The sequence below is a fragment of the Bacillus rossius genome, chromosome 15, assembly GCF_032445375.1.
Source record: "Bacillus rossius redtenbacheri isolate Brsri chromosome 15, Brsri_v3, whole genome shotgun sequence".
In the NCBI taxonomy this organism is placed as follows: Eukaryota; Metazoa; Arthropoda; class Insecta; order Phasmatodea; family Bacillidae; genus Bacillus; species Bacillus rossius.
Window position 1 is genome coordinate 8,572,748 of NC_086342.1, and position 14,733 is coordinate 8,587,480.

Consider the following 14,733-nt stretch of genomic DNA (forward strand, 5'->3'; position numbering starts at 1 on the left):
ATTTTAACTTTTATACATGTTTGCTATTTAACTTCTTCCAATCTGTGTTATTCTGTTAAGGATAGGACGATGATAGGAAAAGTAGGAAACGAATGGGAGTGTTTCAAGTTTAATGTGCCTCGAAAAAGTGAAATCGATGGTTGTTCCAATCGAGTGGAAGAGAGAGATGCGGCGAAAGCGTACAATGAGCGTAACGGGACAATGTGCGTAACGGGACAATTTTTCGTGCGTGCAGCCGGCGTGCATCCATTTATCATACGTTGTCACGTCCAAAAAAAAATTGGCGGATTCATCTCGCTATAGACCAGACTCCAAAACTACGTTTACCTTTTCGCTGCTTCCTTTGATTGGGCCAAAGTTTATCTGAAGGACCGTGGGAATAAAAACTTAGTTTTACACTGTGGTCTAAGCGTGATTTTAAACATCCCCCAATAAATTTGATAGGTACATATTTAATCATTTAAGAGCGCCACTCTATTTTTTTTTGTAAATGGAACAGTAATATTTATGTAAAATGACATGTATTTGTAAAATTGTACATGTACATGAATTATATCGCTACAAAATAGTGTTTGCAGTAATTCTGGGTTCGAATTCTTAACATGGCATTTATTTATACTTTGTGTTGTCCCATTACCTCAGTTCCCTGAATTTTTCCAGTATTACCTAACTGCGGAAAAAAACTAAGCACGATACAACAAAATAAAGACATTGTTTCTATTTCTTTTATATTTTCCATTATTTAAAAGAATGTGCTTGAATGAAACATGGAAAAATATAAAATTATGCGCCAATTTTCTTAAGAATTACTCAGTATTATCTCGAAATACGTATTTTATACATGCAAAAATTACCATAGACATGTGTTGTACAAAGTTGCAATATATTTCTTTTAATATTACAAAATACTTCTTGGCATTTAATTTCCATGGGAATATTTTGTAAATGTAAAGAATTTGTTTTCTGTGCAGACGCTACAGGAAAACAACTCTGTATCACAAAAAAAAATGTGTTCGCAGTAATACTGGATTATGATTCTCACCCGGACATCTATGCTTTGTGTTGTCCAATAAATTCAGCTAATTAGTAACCCGTTTCGTAAATAGCTTTCCAGAATTAACTGCGCACATTAATTAATAAGCACAAAAAATAACTACAATTATTTAACATTCTAGTATCCTTTCCGTGGGTTTTTTAAAAAAAAATACGCTTGAATTAAACGTCAATTAAAATATAGATATGTGGGCCAATTTCCGTAAGAAAAACTCGGTAACCATAGTCATGGGTAGGGACACGCAGATTTCGCGAAATGATTTCGAGACTAGGTGAAAGTTAAAACACTGTAGCATCGTCTGTGTTTTGTTATTGGGTGAGTTTCTCCCAGGTACATATCGAGTGTAAAAACACCAATCACAGTGATTCGGTGCGGAAGCAAACGCGTCCTGAGTAGCTCGGTCAGATAAGGCAACGACTTCTCTCGCAGACGGCCGCCAATCACAAGGAAGAAACCACAGTTGCAGGTGTACATATACCTTGTTGCAGTCTAATATGTGTTCAGTTCTTTTCGCGAAAAAATGCGTGCCCCTAGTTATGGGTTGTAAAAAAATAAAATTACAATATCCTTCTTGTGGTATTACAAGCTATTTCTCGGCGACTGGTTTCCGAAGGAATCTCTCGTGGAAGTACTGCGGAGAGCCGGTGTTCACATGTCCTTCTGGCCAGAGCGCGTTTCGTTCTTTTTTTATTCCGTTGCAGTCTTGTCGACTCGGCCCCGGAAGCGTCGTGCCCGGTGAGATACAGCGGCGGGGAGAGTGTTCGATGCCTCTTCGGGGTGAGAGTGGTCGGGGGTGAGAGTGAGCGGGGAGTGAGAAGTGAGCTGGGGGCAACTCAGCGGCAGTGAAGAGAGAGAGAGAGAGAGAGGAAAAAAAGCTGTCCCGGAGGTGTAGTTCACTGTGTGTCCCTTCCGCCTTCCTCTTTGCCCATCACACCCGGACAACATCCATCCCACCCTACTCCTTTCCTCCTCCACATCAGCCCCCGGGGGTCTCGTCCGTCAACCCGCGGGCAAACAACCCTTAAACACGCCCAACAGGTGGAATAAAAAAGTTTTTTTTTTGTCGCCGTTCGGGGAGACGTCCGCAGATATTTTGCCGGAGCTACTGCAGAACCCGCGTTCGAAACCCGTCATTTTTTTGTTTAGGGGTCTTCAATCGAACGAGTTACCAATTTTCGGGACGGAAATAATTCCTTCGTTGGGATGGAGGGGGGCGGGGGAAACCTTAAATTTAACGTAAAAGGAAGAGAAAATACTTTCACGGAATAGATTAGTAAAATCGTCTGCTTAAAAAAAAATAATTTTATTAAAATACTTTTTGAATTATTCAAACTAAGATTATAATCTTTAATTCTTTTTTTTTCTAATTTTTTTTCTCTATTCATCTCTTGAAAACTTCTAATCGGGTTTCAATGTAACTATTTTTTTTATTTTAAGGTTTTCCGCTACTAAAAAAACCGATCAAACAGAAGTTGATATACGTAGGAAAACGATGCGTCACAGTCCTCACTCAGCGTAACGAATTTTTTGATCCCTTTAGCTATCCAGTGGTGTGATGAAATTTTTGGATGGAGATGATAAGATATGTAGCTGCGAAACCGATTTTTGTTATCATTCGTTTGTTTTTTTTAATTGCCTCCCGCTATGGAAGCAATAATTGTAAAGACGCATTCACGTCATAATTATTTCAGTTAGAGTGCCCCGGACGTTTCACAGCCGAGCGGTACGCGCCCGGGATTAGGGTTACCAGACACTGATAACAAAAAAGGAGGACATTCACCTTGCAAAAGGAGGACATTTCACTAAAAAGGACAATATTTTTTTTTAAAAAAAAAGAGCCATGAATTAATTAACATGGAGTACGATATTTTACAATGTTTTGGCATTTTATACAGTTTCAGTATAAAGAATCAAACAAACTACGCATATACAGCATATTAAAAACCCGTGCTTCTGCATGTGCTGCTACCTGTCAAGCTGTCATTGAACTACTTACTAGTGGGGTGACTGCGGACAGCCCATTAGCGCGCACCGCGCGCTTTACTCAGAGTGTAACTGCAGGAATTATCTCACTTTATAAAAAAGCCGGACATTTTGGAGCATTAAGGAAAATCCGGCCGGACGCAAAAAATATGTATAAAAAGGAGGACATGTCCTCCTTTTGCCGGACGACTGGTAACCCTACCCGGGATCCCAGTTGGGAACTTCTCGCCGGGAAGACTGGCAACACTGAGTAGCCCCCGTCGTCCTTCCGGCGGGACTTTCTCCGCGTTGGTTGCGCAAGCCCGTGGCGGGGTGAGATCACGTGACCGGGTTCACTGAACGGCCGCGACGGGCGCTGGCGTAACGTCCTCCGCCGACGGCCAAGAGGAGGAGGACCGCCGCGGACTAAATATACTCACACACCTCACAGGCCGCTTCCTTGTCCTGTGCCGTCGACGCTATCGTGCATCGCCGTCGACGCAGCTGTCGAGTACAGCCGTTTGTAAACAGAGCCGCGCCGGGCCTTCTCCGCCGAACGGTACAAACAAACCGACACGTGTTTCCATCCGAATTTTTAATTTGTAAAGACTTACATCTCATGTAAGACACCATGTCCACGTTCGGGAAAATTGCACTTTTAACCATAAACGTGACCGCCTTTTGACGTTCGGAGGCATACGTGTAAGACACCATGTCCACGTTCGGGTAAAATGCACTTTTAACGTGACCATAATTGGAGGTTCGGAGGCATACATGCAAGACACTATGTCCACGTTCGGGCAAAATGCACTTTTAACCATAAACGTGACTGCCATTTGACGTTCGGAGGCATACGTGTAAGACACCATGTCCACGTTCGGGCAAAATGCGCTTTTAACCATAAACGTGACCGCCTTTTGACGTTCGGAGGCATACATGTAAGTCACTATGTTCACGTTTGGGCATAATGCACTTTTAACCATAAACGTGACCGCCTTTTGACAACGTTCTTTCTAGTGGTATACAACACTAATATCTACTATGTGTCAGAAACTCGCATATTTTTGGATAAAAATAGGTGAGCCGCTATTTAAAAATTCTTTGAACTGCCCTATTGAAATTTTTTTTATATGCCTCCGAGGTCCGTGCCCGCGATAAATCACGTGCAGGGAAATATTAAAAGGTATACTATGCTTGCTATGCCATATAACACACACGCCACAACTAAGCACATGCACGATCCGTTCCGGGTGTGAAAATTATTCCAAACCCAATTTTACGTTGGGTAGATTGTACCTCTCTGCTTAATTGTGGGGTCTGGGGGGGGGGGGGGGCAATTCCAAAGAGAGCTTTAATACAATCTAATCCATGGCACTTTCGATTAAGACCCACCCTCGAATTACGAGTGAAACTTTCGTGTTTTAATAATAAGTATGATTGCACACACACACACACACACACACACACACACACAGAATGAGTCTAAATTCAACTTACAGACTTCGGCATCTGGTTAAATACAAAAAAAAAGTTTGATAAAATCAAAACAACTTACGGTCTAAAGTGCTTCCCTGAAGCTAAGTATAAAACCACTGCGAATTTTGACACCGTCGAAAAATTATTTTATTAAAATAATAGCGGGTGTAACACGTCACGTGAATAATTATGTTGTTGCCCCTAATTATTTCAATGAAATTATTTTGCCACAACGACAAAATTCGCAATAGTTGTATAACTTCATACAATAAATGTACTCCAGAATGCTGAGTGTTTCATCATAATAATTTATCTATTATCTATATATATATATAAATATATAATATGATGTATGTATGTATGTATGTATGTATAACGTTGATAAACCCCAACACCGTTTGAACGATCGTTATGAAATTTGGCACGCCAAAGTGGTTTTTCATTTTTTTTTGTAACTCGCCGCTGGTTGGCGCTGCAGCGCATCAACTTCTAAACCGTTCAACCGATCGCCATGGGTAAACAGAAAATCATAGGTCATTGACATACAAACAGCTATTGTGTGTCATTTCTCTATGTCCACCACACTGTCATATAGCGCTATCCATTTTGCTTTAACTCGCGGAAAATATATCACCCTGTGTTCAGCCCGGGCAACGCCGGGTGCTGAAGCTAGTTTGTAATAAAAGTGTCGTTCAGCTACCAAGTAGAAGGGTTTGGTCGAGTCTGGCGCAGGCTGAAAGCTGAGGTGAGAGGTGCGGATCAATGACCGACTCTCATGATGTCACGGCGTTCATTTTGGATGAATGACCTTCACTTTTGACATGGACTCCCGGTGGCCGTCTTGGATTTCGCAATGTTGGATTTCGGCCATTTTGAATTCCGCCATCTTGGAATTGAACTCCCCACTCCCTCACGATGCAATTTTCGTTACAAAATAAGTGTCCAGTTATAGAATAATCGATTATATTTCCAGGGTTAAAAATATGCTTCAATGAAACATAAATAAAAATATAAAATCATGTGCAAATTTAAATAACAACTACTCTGTACTATCCTGAAAAACTTACTTGATATATGTAAAAATAACCATGCCCATGTTTTGTACAAACGTTACAATATATTTCTTGGCAAACTGTTTCCAAAGGATTCTTTTGTAAAAGTACATAATTTATTTTCTGTGTACGCGTATATCTGTTTTGTGCATGTAGTGTAAACACGTGCGGTTCAGAAGAAAAAAAAATTTGGGGTGACCCCTCTCAGTTTGCAAATCCTCTCCACGCCACTGACTGCTGGCGCCTGTTTGTTCCAGACCCGGCAACGGCGGCAACGGCATCTTCGCCAGGCGGCAGGACTTCAGCTCCTTCAACTCCCTGCCGAGACACAAGCTCAACTCGTACCATATCAAGGCCAGTCCCGCCGCCTTCTCCATCACTAGAGACCCGTAACATTCGCGGGTTCATTTCGTGTCATGCTAAAATTCAAATAATTATACCTTCAGTGCTGCTTCTGTCATTGGTTCACTGTTAATCTGGAGGACTGAGGGCCAATCAAAGACCCTCGCTCATATAGAAGTGTCGAATCACAAGGCCACCCAAGTCGAGACGACTTCACAAGTCAGCAGCCAAATGGACAGTTGGCATTTGCCCGAGTGTGTAGAGGATATAAGAGTCTATCCTGGAGGTCATTGAACCCGCGAATTTTACGGGTCTCTATCTATCACAGATAAAAAGTATTGTTTGAATCAAACAAATATTTGTTTACTTGTGGCGAAACAAACTGTAACAAAATATTTTGTCAGCTTAACCAATCTTGGTAAGTAACAAAATTGATTGGTTACACCTAACCAAATATACATTTGAGTTGACAAAATCATTTTGTTGGGTCAACAGTATCTTTCCTACTACAAAATATTTGTTTGAATTAACAAATTATATTTATTTCGCCATATATAAACAAATATTTTGTTGGGGCAAACAAACCTTTCTCTCAGTGTACCTCCCGGCCGCAAGGCACGCCGGCGGCGCTCGTCCATCGACAAAAACATCTCCAGCGGAAAGTTTTTTGACGCGATAACAGTCTTACGAATCGATGAACGCCGGATGCACGCACGAAAAAATTTGTCACGTTCCCGCCTCAGCCGAGCAGAAAATATTCTATAATATCAAACAGGTTAAGGCGGGATTTTTAACTAACCGTTCGTGATTATGTTTAAACAAATTATTTAAATCAAATTTGAAAAAAAACTGTATGCAAAAAGTATGCAATTTTTCATCGATGTTTTCTTATGACGTTATCACGTAAAATTATCGTCCGTAAACCGACTTTATACAGACAAACCCCCCCCCCCCTCCTTTTTTTTTAACCAGCTCTCTGAATAATGCATATGGCAGGAGTGATTTTGCGAATGGAACGGAAGTCCTACGGCACGGAAATGTGTAACCACGGAGCTGCCATCTGTTGCGGATTACGCGAACCAAAGTTAACAAAGCCCGAGAGAAAATTATTAACGGTTTAATGAATTTTAACAAGGTCAGTATTTTAATAAAATTCTTTGTCGAAAATCAGGTTTGATATTTTTTTTAAAGCCTTTTCCTCTTTTATCTGAAGTTGTTTCATTATATAGTTTAAAGTTTCGGTCTGCAAATGGAATGATTCGATAGTCGACGTTGCTACTCCGGGAACGAATTCTAGTGGCGGGTGCGGAAACTACGTGCGATTCGCGTTCAGAAACGTAGTTGAAAACACAGATTTTCGTGCAATTATACGCTCGGAATTATTTTAAAGAATTCTGCGTTAAATTTCGTGTCAGAGTTTCGTACTATAAGTGTATTTTTTTGCAACATGAGAACACACGAATTTGCTCGTTACCGAGTCTGAAAGATTCGTTCACTTCTTTAGTTAAAGTTTGATGAAATAAAAAATAAATGTAGACTGAAATTTTGTTATTACTCTGTGGAGGTACAATTACGACAAAACTAATGCAGTTAATTATTTTTGTCCTTCAACCCCTTAAATATTACTGGTGGAGAATAAGAGATATTATCTTTGAAAGATTTGTGCAATGGGAGTGCATGACTTGATGTAGGCTTTTGGACATACGCCATTGCTTAGCACGTGTATGTCTGCAGAAGAAAACTACAAAAAAAACACAAATTAAGCAAAAATTGCTGTTGTCAGGATAAGAGCATTTAAGAGTAGGCCGAAGGCATAATGGTAGTACTATTTCCATATTTAATTTATAAACAGTTATTTTTTGGAGGTTGAATATGGGTGGAAACGTGTATTTTCAGAATAGTATTTACGTGCGAAGGAGAGAGTCTTGTAAGCACACAGCTTTATCTTCATTTCTCATGTTATTTTCACCGCTCAGATCTCACAGTTTCCTTGTACACACGTTGAGGAAGACTGCGCTTAGAGACGAAACCGCGCTGGAAGCACCACCGAGCGTCGCCCTTATCATCCGCCATTTTTAATGAAGGCGCCTGTTCGGTGCAGGGTTAAGGACCATCACTGCCATCTTCCTGAGGATTTGAGAAGCTGATGGTTCGCGGAAAGCAGGCGTCCGGCTTTTCTGCACATTTTAGTTCACCGTCAACGGTAGCAAATTAATGTCCCTTCTCTTTCTTCCATTCCCCTTCTTCAACCTTTGCTGCTGCCGGCACACAGAAAGACATGTTTATGTACTTTTACAAAATATTCCTTTGATGCCACTTTCCCATAAATAGTTTCTTTGTACAACACACGGCTATGGTTATTTTTTTCATGTACGAAACACGTTTTTTCGAGATAATACCGAGCACTTCTTATTAAAATCGGCGCATAATTTTATATTTTAATTTATGTTTCATTCGAGCATAATTATTTTAAACCACGGAAAAAAATAATCGTATTACATTCGATAATTAAACTAACTTTAGTTTTACCGTCCTTTCTAATATGCGCAGTCAAAACTGGAAAACAATTAAGAGAACGGTTTACAAATAACTAACTATTGGAGGTACTGGGACAATACAAAGCATAAATTTCCGGGCAATAAATCGAACCCGGTATTGCTGCGAACGCTATAATCTATATATATATATAAATGAAACCCGTTTTCCTTGGTCACGGCATCACGCGTGAACGGCTGGACCGATTTCACTAATTTTTTTTTGTTGTGTTTGCTATGGTCAGGAGAAGGTTCTTATGAAAGAAAAAATTAAGAAAATTGTGCGGAAAATTAGAAAATTTAAGAATAGTGAATTCCTATTTCCCTTGGTCACGCCATCACGCGTAAATGACTGAACCGATTTCACTAATTCTTTTTTTGTTGTGTTTGTTATTGTCACGAGAAGGTTCTTATGAAAGAAAAAATTTAACGGAAAATTAGAAAATTTAAGAATACTGAACCACCATATATAAAATTATTTCCAAACTAACCCAACACTTTGTACAATATAAATATTTTTAAAGTAACCTTATGACATTCAGCTTTAAGCGTTTACAGTTTCCAGTGCGGCTTGCATTTGCAATGTCAATAAATAAATCGCAAGGGCAGTCGCTAAGTGTATGTGGCATCAACCTAGAAAATCCATGTTTTTCACATGGCCAATTATATGTCGCCTGTTCCCGTGTCGGAAAACCATCAACATTATTTATTTACGCGCCAGAACATAAAACTAAAAATATAGTTTATCAAAAAGCATTAGAGTAGAGAGAAGCAGTGAGGGGTACAGAGACTATTAGTTGATTTATAGAGCGCGCGTGGTATTGAGCTCATTGTTTACTTAAAAATGCCAAGTTGTTCAATAGCAATTTGTAAAAACATTAGTGGAATTATTGAATCCTATGGAATAAACACTATTTTGACAATATATATTTTGTTTTTTATTTAATTAAATTAGTAAGGTCCTTTTCAGTTATAGTGATACCAGGGAATTATGGATTCATTTTTATATGGAGGATATTATAGATTCCAGTTCAAATTGAATAGGTACTCATACCTAAGATAGGTCAGCTATACAAAATAAAGTAGTGCATCATTGCTACGCTAAGGCGGTACGAAGTTCGCCGGGTCAGCTAGTGTAGCGATACAATTGTTTTCACGTGAATGTCCAAATATATAAATATCTGTAATTTCACAACAATATTTATATTCCTTTTACAAAAAATATATATATATAAATTTTGTTTTTCCTTCATCAACCTGTGGGCTTAACATCCGCTCCTTGGCCAATGGCCAGCGCCTTGGTAAGGGAAGGTAAGCAAACTTCCAGAAATGCTAAAAAAAAACAAAAAAAACAAAAAAAAAACACCAAACTGGCACAGAAACCATTTTTATAACCCCTCCCCACCACTCCGATTCACCTAGTATTTTTTTTTTTTTACTTTATCGCCCAATGAATATAGTACATGAACCTAATGGTTAGGGGCACGCATTTTTCGCGAAATTAATTTTATACTACATGAGCGTTAAAACACTGTATCGTCGTGTGTGTTGCGTGATTGGTCGAGTTTCTTTCAGGTGCAAGTCTATTGTAAGCACATCGATTACAATAATTCAGTGCTGAAGTAAACGCGTCCTGAGTGGCTCGATCAAACAAGGCAATGGCTTCTCCTTGCAGACGACTGCCAAATTACACAGAAGAAACCGCTGTCGTGAGAATGCCATATCGCAGTAAAATGAGCTTTGAGAATTTTTTTCCCCCTGCGAATAATGCCTGCCCCTATTAAAGTTTATTTGAAGATGTAAGTATTGTACAATTTACACTTTTATAATTGTTGTTTTACAAGAAAATATACTGGCAACTTTTTTTACAAAAACTTTATCTGTAGAATAACAAACAAAGAAAATTAAATTCCTGTGAAGTGCCCTTACTATTAACGAGCCAGAATTACAATTTTTTTAAAAAAATCTCCTGATGGAAGGTATAGTCACTGCACCAATATTGGCATTCTCACGCGAGGGATCAAAGTGTCATTCCACACTTATTATTAAATTTAATAAAATGAAGTAATTGGTTCCCCAAAGAGTAAGTTAGCCAACCAATTACTAGTTTTTTTTTCCTTCAGAAATAATATATGTATTTTCAGAAGTCAAACTAAAATAAAAATATTGGGAAAGTTCCTTGACTTAAAAGTGCACTTTTTTTTGTAGGATATACTATACAAAAATCACGTATGCGAAACACTTTACTATAACGAGCAAAAAAATAATAATGTTAGGAATCTCCTAGCAACCTTACTGTCAGTTCTAGAGCACTCAATATTTTTCCCCCATTAATATCTAATTCCGCCCTGTTACTCTTACTATATATATATATATATATATATATAAATAAATTTTACACCAACCCCTTCAAGTTTAATTGTTTCTTTATTTTTTTAACGTTAGCGGCATAAAACGTCTTCTACGCGATTCTTAATATATATAGACTATATATTTAAAGGGAAAAAAAAAGGTTTTATATATGTGGCGTGCGCGCATGCATACTTATACGTGTATCTTACTCGTGCTCCATGTTTTTAGTAATAAGGAAGCGTGTTCCGGCAAGGTAGAGCAAGCCAGCTGGAAGGATTCTGTAAGGGGTTGAAGAGGAGCGGCGACTGAGGAAAATACATCGACATGTAAAAGGGCTGCGGAAGGTATATAACGAACCGTCCTGTGTGGACAGCAACGATGTTTTTTTTTTAAATTTTTTTATATTCCTTCCCTGAATCGGGAAGGTGGAGCCTGTAAAGCGCAAAGGATCATGCACCCCCCCCCCCCCCCCCGCCACTCTTCCACTTTTTTCATCCCTTTCCGCGGAAGGATAGAAGGGATGGGATTATTTTTAGCGTCGTCGTCCGGGCTAGGGGTCGGCCGCGTGAAATGCGCTGCACGACGCGGCAACGCCGCACTTTTTGCGCTAATCCGAAAAGGAAAAAAAAAACTTTAAATAAAACCCTTTGCGTATGCGAGTGTATTCCCCTTCTTGGAACTGCCTGTGTGTTGCAACAAATACCCGGCGTGCACACACGCTGATGGAAAATTACAGGGAATATTTACATGAAGTAATGTTACATTAGAAGAACTGCAAAATATTTTTGGATTTTTTTTTTTTTTTTTGCTGGATAGGCCGTGACTCTTTTGAATTACGTTGTAATTTAATTATACGTGCTGCAAATGCACAGTCAAAAACTGTAAAACAAAAAAAAAACAAAGAGCGCGTGTAACTCAATGTACATTATAGAAGTGACACTTCTTTAGCAATTCAAGTATCGCAAGTATATCGTAAGGGGTAAAACGTCAGAGAGAGAGAGAGAGAGAGAGAGAGAGAGAGAGAGAGAGAGAGAGAGAGAGAAGAGAGATAAGACAATTTTCTAAATAAACACGAATCAAACAAATAATTACTCACTTCCTTTTTGAATGACCAGAATTTGCATTTTTTTTTTTAAATACTAAATAAAATTAACTACATTTTTCTGGAATAATTTAAATCATATCACGCCGTAGAAAAAAAAATTCAGTTATTTATTCTATTTGGTTCTCCTCATACCTTTTGCACAAAAATGCGATAAATTAATTTTTGCCAGCTAATACTGCACAAATTATGTACTATAAATATTATGTATATTTTAATTTCGTTTAACTGTTCTGTCACATAAAAAGTCTACATGTCCAACCGTGTTGAACGTAAATATAAAATAATAGAGCGGGACGTACACTCTGGAAAGCCTAGTTGGAACGAATACGCGAATAATTTTTTCCCCGCTCGGGGCTGTGTGTTTGTGACGGGAATCCTTAATTTCACAGACGAGAGAGCCAAACGCCCGATCGTGCATCTTCGTTTTTTTTTTTTTGGGTTCATTGTAAATAAATATGGCGGTGTTGATAAAAGGATACTAATGGTTAGGGACTGGAAAAATTCGCGGTTTGAATGACCTCTAGGATGGACTCCACGATTCTCTATGTACGCGGGAATATTACACCAGTTCATTGGCTACTGACTCGTGACACCTGCTAACTGGGATACTTCTTATGATTCGATACTTCTTACGTTGAGGGTCATTCATTGGCTCACAGTCCTTCAGGCAAACTGTGTTCAAATCACTGAAGCGGCAACAAGTTACACGCACTTGGATTCTAGCCTATCGCGAAATGAACCCGCGATTTTTTTCCTGTCTCTACTAATGGTCAACTAGGTTAGGTTAGCTACATTATAAATACTTTTAAAACATTGTGGACGGTTGATTTGGTTAGGATAGCTACATTAAAGATACGGGGGAAAAAAAAAACCATGAACTTCGGGGAACTTCGGGTTCTGGCTCTCTCGTCTGTGGAAAGAAGGCTTCCCGTCTGTGACGCACCGGCAGGGCCGCAACTAAGGGGGGGGGGGGGGGGGCAAGCGGGGCACACGCCCCGGGCGCAAAGCTGTGGGGGCGCCGAAATCGCTTGCATTGTAATTCCCACTACAACTGGTAACTGGTAAAAAGTTTTTTAACTTGCACGCCAGGAATGTCTAATCTGATTTACATTATAACGTCTCAACATCGTTACAGTAGCACAGAAACTGTTACATGTAGGTATGGAAAATGCTTAAATAGCAACATTTTTCCGTGGGAGGGCCCCCGGACCCCCCCCCCCCCCCCCCGCTTTATTGGTGTGGTATGTGCAAAAAAGAGGGGGGGGGGGGGGGGCGCATGAATCCATTCATGCCCCGGGTGCCAGAGACTCTAGTTGCGGCCCTGCGCACCGGGGCAGGAGAGAGAGGTGGGCAAGGGTCGCGACAGCTAAGTACGTGCCGCTCGACACGGGAGACCACGCGGCCTGGCGCACAGGTGCCCGGGGTGACCGCACAGCCTCACCTGACCGCTCTCTTCCTGGAACCCGCCGCGGCGACGCCACGCGAGGCACGTCTCCGTGCTGGCGCCCGACTCGGAGGCGGAGTCACACTGGCCCGGCGCCTGCGTCCGTCATCCGTCCGTCCGTCGTCCGTCCGTCCGTCCGTCCGTCCGTCCGTCCGTCCGTCCGTCCAAATATTTCCCTAAGCAAGTGCTACCAACAATCAGTTGGGGACGCACCACAACGCCGAAATACCACAACGCCGAATGTCAAAATTGACCACAACGCCGACAGCTAGAAAACTGCTGCGCACCACAACGCCGAAATACACTAACGCCGAAAAATGTCATTGCAGGACTGCCACAAAGGTTAGGTTAGGTTAGACTAGGTTAGGCTAGGTTATATTAGGCTAGGTTAGGCTAGGATAGGCTAGGTTAAGTTATGTTAGGTTATATTACGCTAGGTTAGGTTAGGTTACGTTAGGTTAGGGTTGATTGTGGTATTTCGGCGTTAAGGTACATTTAAGAAACACACACAAATTCATTCAGTTGTTATTTCGGCGTTTGTGGTACACAGCAGTTTTTTTAGCTGTCGGCGTTGTGGTCAATTTTGACAACGGCGTTATGGTATTTCGGCGTTGTGGTGATTCGACGTTGTGGTACAGTCGGCGTTGTGGTCAATTTTGACATTCAGCGTTATGGTATTTCGGCGTTGTAGTAACGACCCCAATCAGCTCTCTCTCTCTCTCTCTCTCTCTCTCTCTCTCTCAGAGGCTTAATTGGATGTTGTTTTACTACCTATGTGCAGGGCCATGCGTATTTCGCGAAAAAGATTCCGAGACTAGCTGAAAGTTAAAAAAAAAAAAAAAAAACACCGTAGCATTGCCTCTGTTTCGTGATTGGGTGACTTTCTTTTCAGGTACAGGACGATTGTTGAAATTCCGATCACAGTAGGTAATTCATTGCGGAAGCAAACGCGTCCTGAGTGGCTCAGCCAAATAAGGCAACCGCTGGTGCGCATGTACCGTGTCGCAGTTCCGATACCCGTTCAGATTTATCCACGAAAAATGCCTACCCTTACTTATGTGGTATTGCGTAGCATATACTCTGATTCAGAGTCGCTTCAGTGATTGGGTCACAGTCCAGTCGAAAACCCTCGACAAAACAAGTATCGAATCAAAAGCACCCTAGTCAACAGGTGTCACGACCACGAGTAAGTAGCCAACGGAATGATGTGGGCCAGTATTAAATATCAAGAACTAAAAGTATAAGATTTTAAAAGCACATATAATTTTTTTTTTCATTCTGTGAAAATTTTGTTGAATGGTGCGTAAAAAAATTCACTCTCATTTTTTTTCATAACGCGCTTTAAAGAAGCAGAACTAGAGACCGGAAAAATTCGCGGATTCATTTCGCGATAGTCTGAAATTCATACACGT

The 14,733-nt window shown here is 40.4% G+C and overlaps 1 protein-coding gene across 1 annotated transcript in view; it reads left to right on the forward strand.

The window, feature by feature from the left end:
- The window catches only part of LOC134539534 (headcase protein), a 250,054-nt gene that overhangs the window by 66,361 nt on the left and 168,960 nt on the right, over window positions 1–14,733 (forward strand). The window contains exon 2 of the mRNA XM_063381636.1: window positions 5,802–5,898. Within this exon, the coding sequence (XP_063237706.1) occupies window positions 5,802–5,898 (97 nt within the window). The remainder of the gene's footprint in view (window positions 1–5,801; window positions 5,899–14,733) is intronic.